The sequence below is a fragment of the Ruditapes philippinarum genome, unplaced genomic scaffold (assembly GCF_026571515.1).
Source record: "Ruditapes philippinarum isolate M1 unplaced genomic scaffold, ASM2657151v2 ctg1516_1_1_1_1, whole genome shotgun sequence".
Lineage (NCBI taxonomy): Eukaryota > Metazoa > Mollusca > Bivalvia > Venerida > Veneridae > Ruditapes > Ruditapes philippinarum.
In genome coordinates this window covers 507,263-522,439 of record NW_026867184.1, presented here as the reverse complement: position 1 = coordinate 522,439, position 15,177 = coordinate 507,263, and the positions used below count along the sequence as shown (strand labels likewise).

Below are 15,177 nucleotides of genomic sequence, written 5' to 3'. Positions count from 1 at the left end.
ATACACTTTTGATCTATAATTACTCTCCCAATAGTATTCTGTAAACAAGGTCCTTATTTTTGTAAATATGTCTATAAAATATGAGCGTATTCTTTCTGTGGTATCAAATTATTCCAGCAATCTTAATTTAATCTAAACTACATCTATATTAAACAACAAGATATATATTGAAGAAAAAAAGTGTTTCCCCTACAATCTTTAAAGGGACTCCACTGAGGTTTTGGAACATGAAGGGAACTGGGAATATATTTTTTTAATTTCTGTAACATTTAATTAAGTATTGGCAGATCTTGTCCACAAAATTATGCATCATTTGCCCACTTCATTTATCCAGAAAAATATTTTTTATTTTACAAAATGTCCAAAGAATCAAAGAATTTAACTCACTATATTGATGAAGCAGTACCTTGCATAGCAAGTATAGACACTTGCAGAAATCATAGTCACAAAGTAAAAAAAATATCACTTTTTTTGCCTGTTCTTACATTTTTCATTCATGATCATAAAGAAATCAGTGTGAATAGATGATTTAAAAGTCTTAAAGTGCATTTTGGCGAGTGAAAAGACGAGATTTTAGCATTTAATCATTCAAGCACCTTGTCTTGTATATACCAGAAAACAGGATTTAGTTTGGTGCTCCAAAACTTTTTTAGTCTAACTCCAATTAGATTTTAAACTGCAAAATAATTGATTTTCATTTTAATTCTAGGTATATTCCTCTATTATTGTTTGCTTATCTTCTGTTTAAAGGGCACCAGTTGATCTTTGTAAGGGTTTCAAATATTTACATTTTATGACCTTTACCACTCAGATTTTCTTTCTATGTAACCTTAACCTGAATTTCTTAGATGATGTTGTCCACCTTCCATTTTTGGAACTGTCCTTTATCAAAATTTGGTATATCGAGGTGAAAGTTAAAAGTGCAAGATACAACTTTTTTACCTTTTCTATTTTTCGACTTAAATTTAATTCCAGCATACAAATTAGTTCATATTAGCCTGTTCCGATAAGTTTTGATCTAAACAACAGTAAGGAAGGAAAATAATATCCAATGAAACTGTTCTTGTGTAAAAAAATTGTAGAATATATTAACAAACTGTGAAAAAGTGAAAAAATATAACTTTCCAAATTTTTCAGTTTAACTATAAACACTTTAGTTCTTATACTTTGTAAACACCTATAGATTACTGTTTATAACAATATGAAAACAGAATCTAAAAATCCATCGTACAGGGGGGTCTATATTGCCCTGTGCTACCATTATTATTCCCCTAATTGACGGCCCATCCTTGTTATTTAAATGGTATTAATACCATTTGAGCCAGTGATTTCTTGATTGGAAATAAAAACAGATAAACAGAAAACAAATCAATCAATATATTATTGATTTAAAAATTATGAATGTATATGATACTCTATGCTGGTAAAGGCCAATATTATATCAATTTTTTCCTGGCTAATAATAATCTTTGATTCTGCTGCCAAGAACTTATAGCTCATTTGCTATGATCTTGCTTATCCTTTAACCTACTTAAGTTGCGTATCAAGTTAAGCTCAAACTATTTCTTTAAAGAAAGTTGAATGAGTAAAAAATATTTGAAGGGGAAAATCAAAGATATTGTCAAATTCAAATCACCTTTTAAAAGCCCATTATGCCTCAAAAATGCTTTAATTTTATTTCTGAAAAGCTGTTTAATTTTGATGTACTTTTATAGTATCCAAAAAGGTTTCTCATTTCAAATTGCCAATTACCTGAACCATTTTTTTTCATTTGCTGCTTTTTGGAAATAAGTACCGTTATGTTGAACAAATAACCACTTTATTCACATTTTGCTACTTTTATGACTAACTATTCACGTTTCTGGCTACTTTCTGTTACCATCTACATGACTGTAACATTCTCTAAAACCATTATTTTAAACATTTGACCTTTCTTAAGAAGTAGAAATTTATTTGTGTCCGAGACATAATGTGCCTTTAAATAAACTCCACTGAGGTCAAAAAGGTTAAAAATATAAATTTTGAAATTCTTAATATATTGTACATAAATAGATCAAGTAAAACACTTAAACTGGACAAGTGTGTAAAAGATAATAAAGAAATACACTAGAATTAAATTTAATATCCATGTTTTTTTACGATTCTTAACTTATATGAGTGAAAAGTGTTGCAACCCTTTTCATTTATCATATGGGTCAATTTGCACAAAAAAAAAGATTATTGTGGAAAAACGGAGTGAGGGAATGATCCTAAAAATTGTACACAAGTTATTGGTCAAGACCTACATCAAATGGTACACTAATATCGGGGAAAATGTTTCAAGTCCCTTCATGTCAAAAAAAACTCAGTAGAGTCCCTTTAATGTACGAACGATATAGAAAGTAAACAAAAATCATTTAGAAAGTAAACAAAAATCGCCCATCAAGAATTCAACAAATTCTCACAGTCTAATAAGCATATTACTTCAAAACAAGAAAAAACAAAAATCATTGATATAAACAACTCGGAACATGTTTTATGAGATGTCTGAGTGCATTTTATCAAAACAAGTTCATATAAAATAACAAATAACTTATCTCAAGATTTCACATCAACTGTATAAAGGAAGTGGTTTACAAGCATAAATATACAGTTATATTTAGTTTTTAAATACTGAAACCTAACACACATAAATATTTTGTTTATCAGCTGGCACAGAGGTGAGTGACCTGACAATTACTATGTACAGACAAAACAAAAACAAACATTTTCTGACCGTCATGATCTATTTACATAAAACTTGTTATAAAGCAGAATATCAAATTAATCAATTTCTATTTTACAACATTTTTAAATACTTAAGACATATAAATAAGTCTTTTATATATTTGTATTTTTTTGCTGGGAGAAGCTGGGTAAATGGGTAAAGAAAGGTCAAAAAGGTCATTTTTTTTTTGGTTTACAAGTGAGTGCTCCCCCACAAGTCATTATGCCCATCTTTTAAAACTTACATCATTTAATTTATAAAAAATCGGGTGCCTAAGTATTATAGCAGTAGTTCGAAAGGGTATACAGACTGAAAAGCTAAATTTTTATTTAATTTATCAATTTTATCATCAGTAAAATTATACTGTTTCCACAATCTGATGGTCAAATCTTGATAGAGGGTATAACATAAAATGTCACAGTTACTTAACACACATTAAATTGTTCTTAAACAGAATAAAATGTTTATGAACAAAATATACTGCTGCTATTATAATTAAGGTGTTAACCATTTAGCAATGATTTATTACCCGCCCCATTCACTTTCAAGGCAACATACTACCATATTTCTTTCATTATACAGGTATTTTGGAAGTATAATTTTTTCAAAATCATAAAAATAATCTTTGCAGCTAATATATAGCTTAGATTAATATGTACCTTTGGTAAAATATTAGGACTAACTCTACTAAAGTTTTCAGAGAACAGAACATATCGTCACCTTGGCGCAAAAAGTACTGTAACTGACATTTTTGAAATTTTACAGGAGACACAAAAAACTGATTTGTTCATTTTGAGTAAACCCTTTTAATTCCAGACAATAATGTTAAAATATCATTAATAAGTATTATTAAATTGGTTTTAAACATTACAATTATTCATTTATGGATAAAAAGTAATTAGACATTCTTCTACACTTACATGACTTTTTGCACTGTGATTTTAAACGCAAAAAGTGATGCAAGTGCACTTACCATAGTTTTTGCACTAACTTTAAGTATCGAAGTTACTGCATTGCATAGACATTGAAAGATGTTTATTACAAACAAATTGATTGTAAGGTTTGTTTAAAATAGGTCTTTGTGGATTATGAACCATATTTAATACATTACACATATGACAGGAAGTTTAAAAACTGAATATTTTAAAATTAATTTTAAACATTAACAGTAAATCCAAAGCAGTGTATTTTTTTTAATTTCAAAGTAAATGTAAGCATTAATCACAACAAAATTACATGAAAACTGCAGACTCACTTGATTTAAGTCTGTACAATTGAGCAATAATGAAAAGTGCAACATCCCTCACGCCCCCTAGCACCGACTTAAGCTGTACTCAATTTTCAACACTTAAAAGTGCTGGAATCAATGATTACAGAGGACCAGAAAAAAACATAACAACACTGAAGTGAAGTACGTGACAACTTACTAACCATGGTTTTTACTGTTGTCATTTTCTAATGATACAGTTTATTTATGTATTTGTTATAAAAAGGGGGGCATTTGGAGATCTATATATCACAATATCTATGTCTCAATAATATCCAACCATCACAGGGACATAGACTTTGAGATTTAGGATAAAACAACTATGAATCCTGAACTTTTCTGAACATTTTGGTTGGATGAAGTCGAGATTTTTGATGAACCTCCTAAGAATTGTCCAACATATCCTAGTGAGATCCTTTTGTATTCCTTTTATATAGATGCACCACATTAGACTTAACATACTAGCAATTATGGTTTTGACCAATATATTATTGAAACAGATTACATGCCTTTGTCTGCCATGTTTTTTATAGAAATTAAAATAGAAACTAGAAATGTGTCATCATGCCACGGATGCCCCCGCATGCAGCCAAAATTTCAGATGGTGCATTAATTTTTTTTTTCATTTTAAGTTCAAAGCCCTTAAAACTTTTCAATGTTAACACAAACCATTTCCATACAACTTTCAAGGCACTGAAATTATTCAGTCTTAACCTTTAGAAAAAGCATATTGCATATTTGTAGCCAAAATAATGGCTAAAAGAATGAGTGCTGAAACTGAAAGTTCAAAATTTTTCCAACATTCAGGAAAGATAAGTTTGTCTAAAATCATTGAACCATGACCAAATTCAAACTTAAACTGCTTATTCCTAAGAGGTATCTATATTATTTTCAAAGTGAAAGGGACATAACTCTGCCAAAAATCCATCAAACCATGACCAAATTCCAACTTGACCTGCCCATTCCTTTGACATATCCATATGTCAAATTAAAATTGAATATGTAACACTGTTAGGTAGATAATGAACAGAAACTGTAAATTTCATATTATTTTCAAAGTGAAAGGGGCATTACTCTGCCAAAAATCATTGAACCATGACCAAATTTGAACTTGACCTGGGCATTCCAAAAACATATCCATATGTCAAATTTGAGTTGAATGTGTTGTACCATTGGGGAGATAATAAACGGAAACTGAAAATTTCATATTACTTTCAAAGTGAAAGGGGCATAACTCTGCCAAAAATCATTGAACCATGACCTAATTTGAACTTGACCTGCGCATTCCATTGACGCATCCATATGTCACGCTTGAGTTGAATGTGTTGTACCTTGAGGGAGATAATGAACGGAAACTGAAAATTTCATATTATTTTCAAAGTAAAAGGGGCATAACTCTGCCAAAAATCATCGAACCACAACCAAATTTGAACTTGACCTGCGCATTCCTTTGACGCATCAATATGTCACGTTTGAGTTGAATGTGTTGTACCTTGAGGGAGATAATGAACGGAAACTGAAAATTTAATATTATTTTCAAAGTGAAAGGGGCATAACTCTGCCAAAAATCATCGAACCATGACCAAATTCGAACTTGACCTGTATTTTCTCATGACATATCCATATGTCAAGTTTGAGTTGATTGTGTTGTACCGTTGGGGAGATAATGAACGGAAACTGAAAATTTCATATTATTTTCAAAGTAAAAGGGGCATAACTCTGCCAAAAATCATCGAACCATAACCAAATTCGAACTTGACCTGTATTTTCTCATAACATATCCATATGTCAAGTTTGAGTTGAATGTGTCCAACCGTTCTTGAGATAATGAACGGAAACTGAAATTTCATATTATTTTCAAAGTAAAAGGGGCATAACTCTGCCAAAAATCATCGAACCATGACCAAATTCGAACTTGACCTGTATTTTCTCATGACATATCCATATGTCAAATTTGAGTTGAATGTGCCCAACCGTTCTTAAGATAATGAACGGAAACTGATGATGACGGAATGACAGAATGACGGAAGGACGGAAGGACGGAAGGATGGAAGGACGGAAGGACGGAAGGACGGAAGGACGGAATGACGGAACAGGGTAACACTATATGCCCCGGCCATTACATGGCGGGGGCATAAAGATACACCAATGTTAGCAACTGTTTCTTTCCAGGGCTATAAACAGTGAAATTGCAGTTACATTTTTATAATACAGTTGTCCTTATATAATGCAATAAGAATGTAAATCTTTTAAGCAACTTTTATCTTTATCTTTATAATAAATAATTGAGTAAACAATTGAAAAAAAAAATTACTTAGAGCTGTCATCAATAGAAATGATATTGATGTGTATCCTTGATAATTTTTTGTTGATCAGTACACATTTTAGAAAATCGATAATTTTGATTTAATTATTGAATGTCTAGAAATTATGAAAATTCAACCAAAACATAATTATGCAGAAGCATATTTCATGGCAGTGATTACAAAAAATTGTTTGCAAAAATCATGCAAAATGGGCATTTGTTTGAAACAGGACACATTTATGAAAAGACCATGTTTTTACTGAAAGCATGAAAAGAATTAAGAGACAAGTAGCACGTAATTATCAATATATCTGTGTATCATCAAATTTTTTTCATCTTATTTCATCTTTTTCCACCGAATCAATTTGACAGCTCTTATATTACTTGAATCATTTAGAAATATCAACAAAATTTGAATACTGAAATATTCCTAGCTATATTGTTTGTTGTTAAATTAAAATAAAACATTTTCTTTAAATGTTAGTTTCCTCAAAGTAGATTTATATATATAAAACTTGTATTTTAGAAATAATTTTGCTATTTAATAATGCAGTAGTGAAATATTTTAATGCAGTTACAATACTTTTTGCATCAAATTATTTTCAACTTACCTGTATAAACATTGGCGCAAAAACTCATGTAAGTGTACTTACTGTAGTTTTTGCACCAACAAATTCTGAAGCTGCACTTACATTTTTCATTTTTTTGCCAAAAAAGTATTTTAATATCAAAATTCAGCTTCTAAACTTCAGAGACTGGTGAAAGTTTGTATTTCTAACCAAATAATGACAAAAAGTGATTCTCTCAAAAAATGTCAGTTACATTACTTTTTGCTCCAAGGTGACGATATGTCTATTATTAGAAATATCACAGCTATATATTAAAAATGTGCACTTAACAAACTGTGCTAATAAAAAGACTAGAGATAAGTCCACACTACACAGATACCCCACATGATTACCACCAATTACAACACTGACCTGAATGATGCATTAAAACCTTATTTATACATGGCTTTCAAGTTTATTTATATATGTATGATCATAAGACTTATAATTCCTGACTCTAAACTGGTGGCAAAGGCTTATATCACTTTTGGCTCGAGCAAGTTAAGGGTTAATTTTCGGTAAGAAAATATTCCAAATTGAACTCATCTAATCATGCCATATACCGGTAAGGTAATTATAGAGGCATAGATTAAATTTTTACCATATCTTTTGACCCAATGACCCCCACAACACAACAGAAATGCAAGGAATACTACTGGTACAAAGTGAAATTTGACAGAGGTAACTTAGTTTTCTTTAATTTTAAGGCAGAAACCACTTTCTGTTTTCAATGTCAACCCCTGCCCTCTTGATGCTTATATAATATAATAAGCAACTATCTACTCTTATTCCATAAACAAAACACAAAGATTGACTGTTGTCCAAAACCATATTCATTTAATGAAAACTTTCATAAAGTTAACCCATTACTTCATATACACGCCTTTTAACGCCTTTTTCACCCCCCCCCCTTTTTGTTGTCTCAAATGATGAAAAAATGCCTTATCCAGGCCCTAAACACTTGTTTTTGTTTGAGAAATGTTGTTAAAAAAATTGACCTCTTTTTCGGCGCGGCCCCCCAACCAAAAGATACATCAGGGGGTTGCCAGAAGGGGGATGTGCCCCCTTCTGTTTTGGGGGGTTTGAAGGGGGGCGGAGTCCCCCTCATCGCCAAGAAAATTTTGGACTTGTGAGAGGCTGTAAATGACCCCAGATTGATCATAAGGTAACGTGTAACCAACGCTGAAAAGCATTTGACTCTATCTCAATCCATTGATAAGTTGCAGCACTTGGAAATCAATTTTGATGGAAAAAATCAACGCAAAATAGTGATTTTTGGCAATTTTGAGATGTCCCCTCGTTGCCATGGTAACAGAAAATTTAAGTCTGAGCATGTTGTTGCAAGGACAATGGTTCAGTCAACATTTGTGCCAAGTTTGATTAGTGTTGAAGCAGTTTTTATAGTATTATAGCAATTTGAACTTGTAACGGGAGACTTTTCAATGAAAACAGCCATTTTTCACAAAATGCTCATGAAGCAATGGGTTAAACACCACAGTCACCTTGAACTTTGACACTATGCCAACAAACACTTGAGAGTCTTCTAAAAAAATCAAAGACTTGTTATAGATATGCGTATTTTCTTGTTTGGATATAGGACATATTATATATATTATTATTCAAGTGTTTATCCATATAAAACTATACTGAAACAGGAAAAAAAATTCACTTGATATTTTAATGAGTAATGGTCTCTTCAAAAGTTAAAGTGACACTGAAAGAAAGTGACACTAAAATATTGATGTAGTCTTCCTAGTGTATGTCAATAGGTTTTCTCCTCATTTTCCTCTTTAACAACCTATTAATAGCTGAATACATTTCCTTATAAATAAATATGAAATGTACATTTTTTTACAAGCAGTTTCAAATATACATGTAATTATACTTCCTTATTATGTGATAAAAATTCCAGCCTGTTTTTTATCACAATTGTGTTAATACTTAATAGGCTTATAATATTGTCATGTTAAAACTGCACACCTACAAATGTACAGATGAATCAAAATATTTGAACAAAAATCAAACTTGAGAAAAATGTATTAAGATTTTAATAAAAAGTAAAAGGATTCAGGATTCAAGTCATATTATACATGTTACATGTATGTGCAATTAATGACTGATTTTTCAGCATCACCATATTTTTACTGCATGACTAATGCATTCAGGGTTATTTTTGCATGTTTTAGCCTCTTTTTCAAATTTACATATTTGTAAATGCCGTTTGCAATGTCCAAACTTTTTATCTCTATTCACACCGCAATATTTTACTTTTAAATACATTTTCAAATTTTCAAGAAAAAATTAAGCATAACTCTGCAAGCATGCTGCTTTAAGGAAAATAACCTTAAAAAGAAATACACTGTATAAGAAAAAATATAAACTTAAAAAAAAGCATATGCATATCATTTGCAATTCATACAGTTTATTTGTTTTCATCCATATTTATTGTACTATTTACTTACATGTAGCAAGCAAAATCACTAAAATATTCACCTGGTGCTATACAGGGCCTTAAGTTTGCTTTGTAAAATATATGTAGCATCAGTTCTTAATGATACAAACCATTACAGAACAATTACCGGTAGTTCTGGACCAGGTCAATGCTTTTTTTTAGTTTTCGGACCTTGAGTTTAGTTTTTTTGCTTAATTTAAGTAATTATAAATGCAAGGAATTCATATCTCAAAAATCTGATTTTTACTTTTGGTTTATGTTTTTCATTTCACTTTAGGTCACAATTAAAAATTTCATACAAATTCAATGTGATAAAAAAAAAAGAGTTTTGTTAATTTTGTCAGTAAGTTAGGTAAAGATACTTTAATATTTTCACAACCATGGATAATTTCTCATAATTATGACATTAGAACTGGTTAAATTCAGGGAGCAGACTCAAAATTATAAGCTGCAGGAATTGATCTTACAGGAACTTCACAGAGGATGAAAAGTCTAAAAAAATAACATCTGAATTTCATACATAGATCAACTAGGGCGCACAGAAAAATATGCAAAAGATTACCCTGTATATTAAAGGAATACACTAACAATTTAATTGAAAATTGTATTTTTGTGTTATTCTAAGCCTGATTTGAGAAAAGTTAAAATGATTATTTCATTTCTAGGTCATTTTAAACAATCAAAATAATAATTCTGGAAAAACGGAACAAGTGAATAATCTGAGATTTTGTACATAGTTATTGGTTCACTCCAGATCTATCAGCAATTTAAATTTGAGGAAATACATCATAATCAGCCAGACTTGAAACAATTCTCTGCTTATCCATTCAATATCTAAATAATGAAAACCCAGGATCCCCCTGCATATATCTATTCTGCATTCATTTATTTAAATCACTCAAAAACACTTCAGGGGTTTTATTTATTTTATAACATTTTAGGGGGGGGGGGGGGATTATGCTATAGTTGGGAAATTATTCTAAAGTTGGGAGAAAATTTATAACTTTTTAGAAAGGGAATGGGCCCACTTTTCTGTCCAGCAATTTGCCAAATTGGCTTTAAAATCACTGAGTGGAGTCCCTTCAAATAAGTCGGTTTAAAACTAATGATATATTCTGTCAATTAAGCTACGCACATTATCATATGTACCTTGCTAGCCCATTGCTCGTATTTGTTCACTCACTAGACCAACTGACCTAGGAAAAAATATATGCCAAATATCCTTATTTTCACTTTCGGAAAATGAAATGACTGAATTTCAAAATGGACAACTTATGTGTCCTATATCCAGCAAATAAAATTACAAAACAACTTCATTTACCATTATTCTTTTTTCACTAAATACACTGTATTTACTAGTAGATACAATATATAGTAGGTAACCTGATGTTTCACCTCTCCCGCTATCTTTTCTACATGTAGACGTTTTGGTCCTGATTTAAATAGCTACATGTTTTAACATGGTGCTATAAAGGGATTAATCAATATGTGTGACATGACCTATGTTGTTATTATAGACTGATTGGTCAACTGATTAGATTATCTTGCTTGATCTTAACTATCACTCAAAGACAAAGGTGGCAAATTAATGATCATACATAGATCCTATTAATCTTTACAAAGAATCGGTGACTACACAGTCAGCATCAGTAACAACAGTTCTGGTACAGTGTAACAAAAACACAAGGCAGACAACAACGATTTTTCATCCTGCCGCATCACCCAAGAAAAACATCCTTGGTTTAAAATTTCAAAGAAATTAAATAGATCTACATGGATATGACCACAGGCGCTAGTCACATAATCATATATTTTACATAATCGGTCTATATATGTATATAAAGATATATCTTTATATACATATATAGAGCGATTATGTAAAATATTTGATTATGTGACTAGCGCCTGTGGATATGACTCAAACGCACAGAACACCACATTCTAATAATAAGAAATAAATGTGTTATTAATAAATCAACTCCAAGAGCACTGCAGGTTAACTTAACCCCACAGGCAAGACAAGCACATCAACCAACTGCGAGGACGAAAGAGAAACACTGCCTATTGAGCTAGCCGTTAAGACAGTGAATGAAATGTCTATAGACATTTTAGAGAAAAATCCAGTAAAATCTTAAGGGTGGCTTTATTAGTTTACAAAAAAGGTTCATTTATCATTCAACGTCATTTTGTTATTTCATACTTTCATACCAGGAGAAAATTCATTTCCATTTGGGATGGGACAGACTGATGTGATTATGGATGCTTTTATGTCCGAGAACCACTGCACATACACAGTGTGAGTAACTCGACAAAATATTTAGTTTATTTTAAGACATATTTTTATTAAAAGATCATTTTTCCATAAAATTAAAGAAAAACAGCCTTACCTCTAATGTGTCTTTTTAGTAAATAACAATTTGGTACAACTGAACAAACAACAAAATACAGTTCGATTTGCTATTTCTGAAGTTTTCCGTTTTTATCGTGATATTTCTTTAAACAAATGTTTGATCAGTCAGTGTGAAAAAAAATCATTAACTACTCAAGTTTGTTGAAAAAAGAATTCAATTCTATTGAAATTTTACAACAATTGAAAACAAAATGGGCATTGTTTTTTTCTTGTTTTCTGACTGTACCAAGAGAAATGCAAATCAAACAAGAAAAAAGTTTCTCCTTCCTGTTTTTTCTTAAGATTCTTTTGATTGGTTGAGATGCTGTCGCTCCTTACATTAAGCCAATCCCCGTGGTTCTTTTATCCGATAAATGCAAGAGCACCAAAATGGTTGAACGAGCATGTTATTGACAAAAATTTAAGAATATTGTAAAATACCTTTCATATAAGAGACGACATGTCGAACGCTCAACCTAATGCGAGTTATGGTACGTTGGTTCATTAAATGTAGACAGCCTCAACACTCGTGACAAATATTTTTACTTCTTCATGAAAATTCATCACTCCCCTGCATAAAACTGGCCCTACACTACATTATTGTTTTGTTTATGTACATTTAATGTACTGATATTTTATGTAATTGTATGCCTGAGAAGGCCCATGATTGGTAATAAAACATTATTCCAGGGTTCTCGGGGACGCTTATTTCGGCGTCCCGGTACGCATGTTTAATACAGCTGGACGCAAATATTTCAGAGCAAGGATTCCACGTACGTTTAATTTTGCCTGGGGACGCATAAACATTACCGATTGTTCACAACCACAAATACACAAATGCGTCAGCGCGTGTCAGTCTATAGGTAGGCGGTCCTATGCATATCGACCCGTGAAGCGATTAGCCAATCAGCGATAACGCTTCCGATCATTATCACGCAATAGTGATCAGACTAATGTATACACGCGCTGATTACCAGATATATAACACGAGGTGATAATTTTATATCTTTGATCAACAGTTGATTGGAAATTAGCAAATTTTACCTACAAAAGGATAATTTTATCGACTATTTACGCCGCAAGTTTAAAGACTGTTTTCTCAAATTACAAATGAGTGTAATTTTGAATGATTGTCGAATATTTTCGGCATTTTCTAGGCACAATTTTGCTTTAGTTTCATTCTTGCAAAACTTTTCTATAATTTAAGATATTGTGCCGAAATGCCAGGTACACATACGCTTTTATAGAATCCGAAAATTGATCCGGAACATCGGCGATTTCACGTTCGCCAGAAACCCTAAAATTTCGCAAAAATTCTCGGTTACCAAGCCAAACATGCGAATGAATTGTTCCTTTATTATTTAATCAACATTAAATCTTCAAATATCGATCTTCGATTTGTCCCCTTTTGAAGATATTTGCTAAAATAATTGTCGATCGGATGAATCTCTTACACACTGCGTGAAGCTGTACACGATTTTCCTATTCATTCCGCTAAACGCTGCCTATATACATTTACGTTTTTTTTTACAAATACAAACTTTTTGTCTTTAGAGTAGACTTTTTTAACCAGAATAAAATTTGTTTTGGTATAAAAGTGAAAAAAAAAACAATTTCCATGTGTTGATGCATTAATATGAAATAATTCCATAATAAATATTAACAACAAAACAATAATTATACTATGTAGTTCAGAGTTTCATTTGAATAACTATAAACTTTGGAAGTCTCTTGAAGATTCAAAATATCAGCAATGCTATTGTGAGCATTGAATGACTAATCTGTAAACATATTAATTGCGACGCGCTTTTGGACTCCAACTTTTTCAGGGTTGGGAGTCCATGGACTCCATGTTTTAAAGTCCTAATGAGAACCCTGTATTCTATTCTATTCTACAGGCTATAGGCTACAAAACGCGTATATATGTAAAATAAAGTGGTATTCATGTCCATAATAAATTAGAATAGTTATTGAAATTATGTTCTCCTATTTGTTTTTGTACCTTCAATATGAAATTAAGTGCTATCAATGGCGCGGAAATCTCTTGTGATTTAATACCAAACATGTTGGAAGTTGCTAGCAGTACAAGATTGTATGGCTAGCCAAAAGTTGTAGCCGTACCGAGTCACGTATGGCTAGCTATCTATCTTCCGTTAATGTCTAACCCCTCGCAGGGATATAGACATGCCGTACAGCCAGCCAGGACACACTGTATTGTGTACCCCGGGCCCGGTATGGCACTTTCAAAATTATATGTAAGTCGAAAATGCATATGTTATTTTGTGTCTTTAAATGAAGATTTTAACCAAAAACCCGCATTTTTCCTTGTATGTTTACTTTTATTAAGATTCTCCCCAATTTTGTCCACACAAAGTATAAGAACATGAAGGAAATGCAAGAGTTGTCATCTTGATAAAAGTGTCAAAGTTATATGACGCAACTTGCAAGTACATTGTATATGTGTATGCAAAGTTATATTTATGATTAAATGATAAATATTTTAGGTCGTAACATTGTTGTTTTTTATGCTTATGTTTTGTTGTTTTAATTTGTATGAAAGATGAATTATTAAATCATTTTTTGTTAATTAAGCACACAGAATAACGGCCAGAGAAGCTTGTTTCATAATGGCATGATCTTAGTGGAATTCAATGAATAAATTAGTACTGCACATTGAAAAAAAAAAAAATGGTGAAAAACAAAAACAATTGAGCCAATTATAGCAATTGTATTTAAATAGATACATGAACACAATCAATTAGCCTTAATTAAAGCCTTTTACAGGGACTTACAATAGAAATTTAGAATGCGTTTCACAGAACATGTAAACTTTCCTTAATGATGGACAAACTTTTACTAGCTGTCAGTAATTGATGCAATTATCAGAGCCCAACAACAATTATTTTTGGTGCTTTCTTTCATTTTTAAACTAAAAGATGTTGAAAGTTAAACTTATTGAAACAAAAAAAGAATTATTATGATAATCATGTTAACGATTTCAATTGATGTTATTCAACTGCAGCTAAACACTCTTTTTGTCTTGCCATCCTTGATATTTCCTGCCAATTAAAAAACACGAAGTGCTAAATGTTGACCATGTCAAGGGATTTACGTAACAGTTAGTTACGGGTTTGGGGTGTTGGGTCTCTACTAGTTAATAAGCAAATAAACATTCTTTTGTCGTTTTCTACTACTTGTTCCGTTTTTGGAAGACAACTGAAGCCACTATTAAAATCAAATCATTGCATTTCTTCAAGTGCTGATGTTCTGAACACTCAGTTCAGTTTGTTGTACAGAATTAATTTTAGTTAGATTGTGTAGGAAGTTATAAGCTAATAGACACACTCTAGAATCTGTTCCTGGAACCAAGGAATACTTAGCAATAAGTGTAAAGTTTCTAAAATTCTTGC

At 31.4% G+C, this 15,177-nt stretch overlaps 1 protein-coding gene across 3 annotated transcripts in view; it reads left to right on the top strand.

The window, feature by feature from the left end:
- The first annotated feature begins 12,102 nt into the window (after positions 1-12,102).
- Positions 12,103-15,177, top strand: part of LOC132735192 (fibroin heavy chain-like) — a 41,626-nt gene continuing 38,551 nt past the window's right edge. For all 3 annotated transcript variants that reach the window (XM_060722120.1, XM_060722118.1, XM_060722119.1), the window contains exon 1: positions 12,103-12,258. In XM_060722120.1, the coding sequence (XP_060578103.1) occupies positions 12,228-12,258 (31 nt within the window). In that variant the 5' untranslated portion in view covers positions 12,103-12,227. The remainder of the gene's footprint in view (positions 12,259-15,177) is intronic.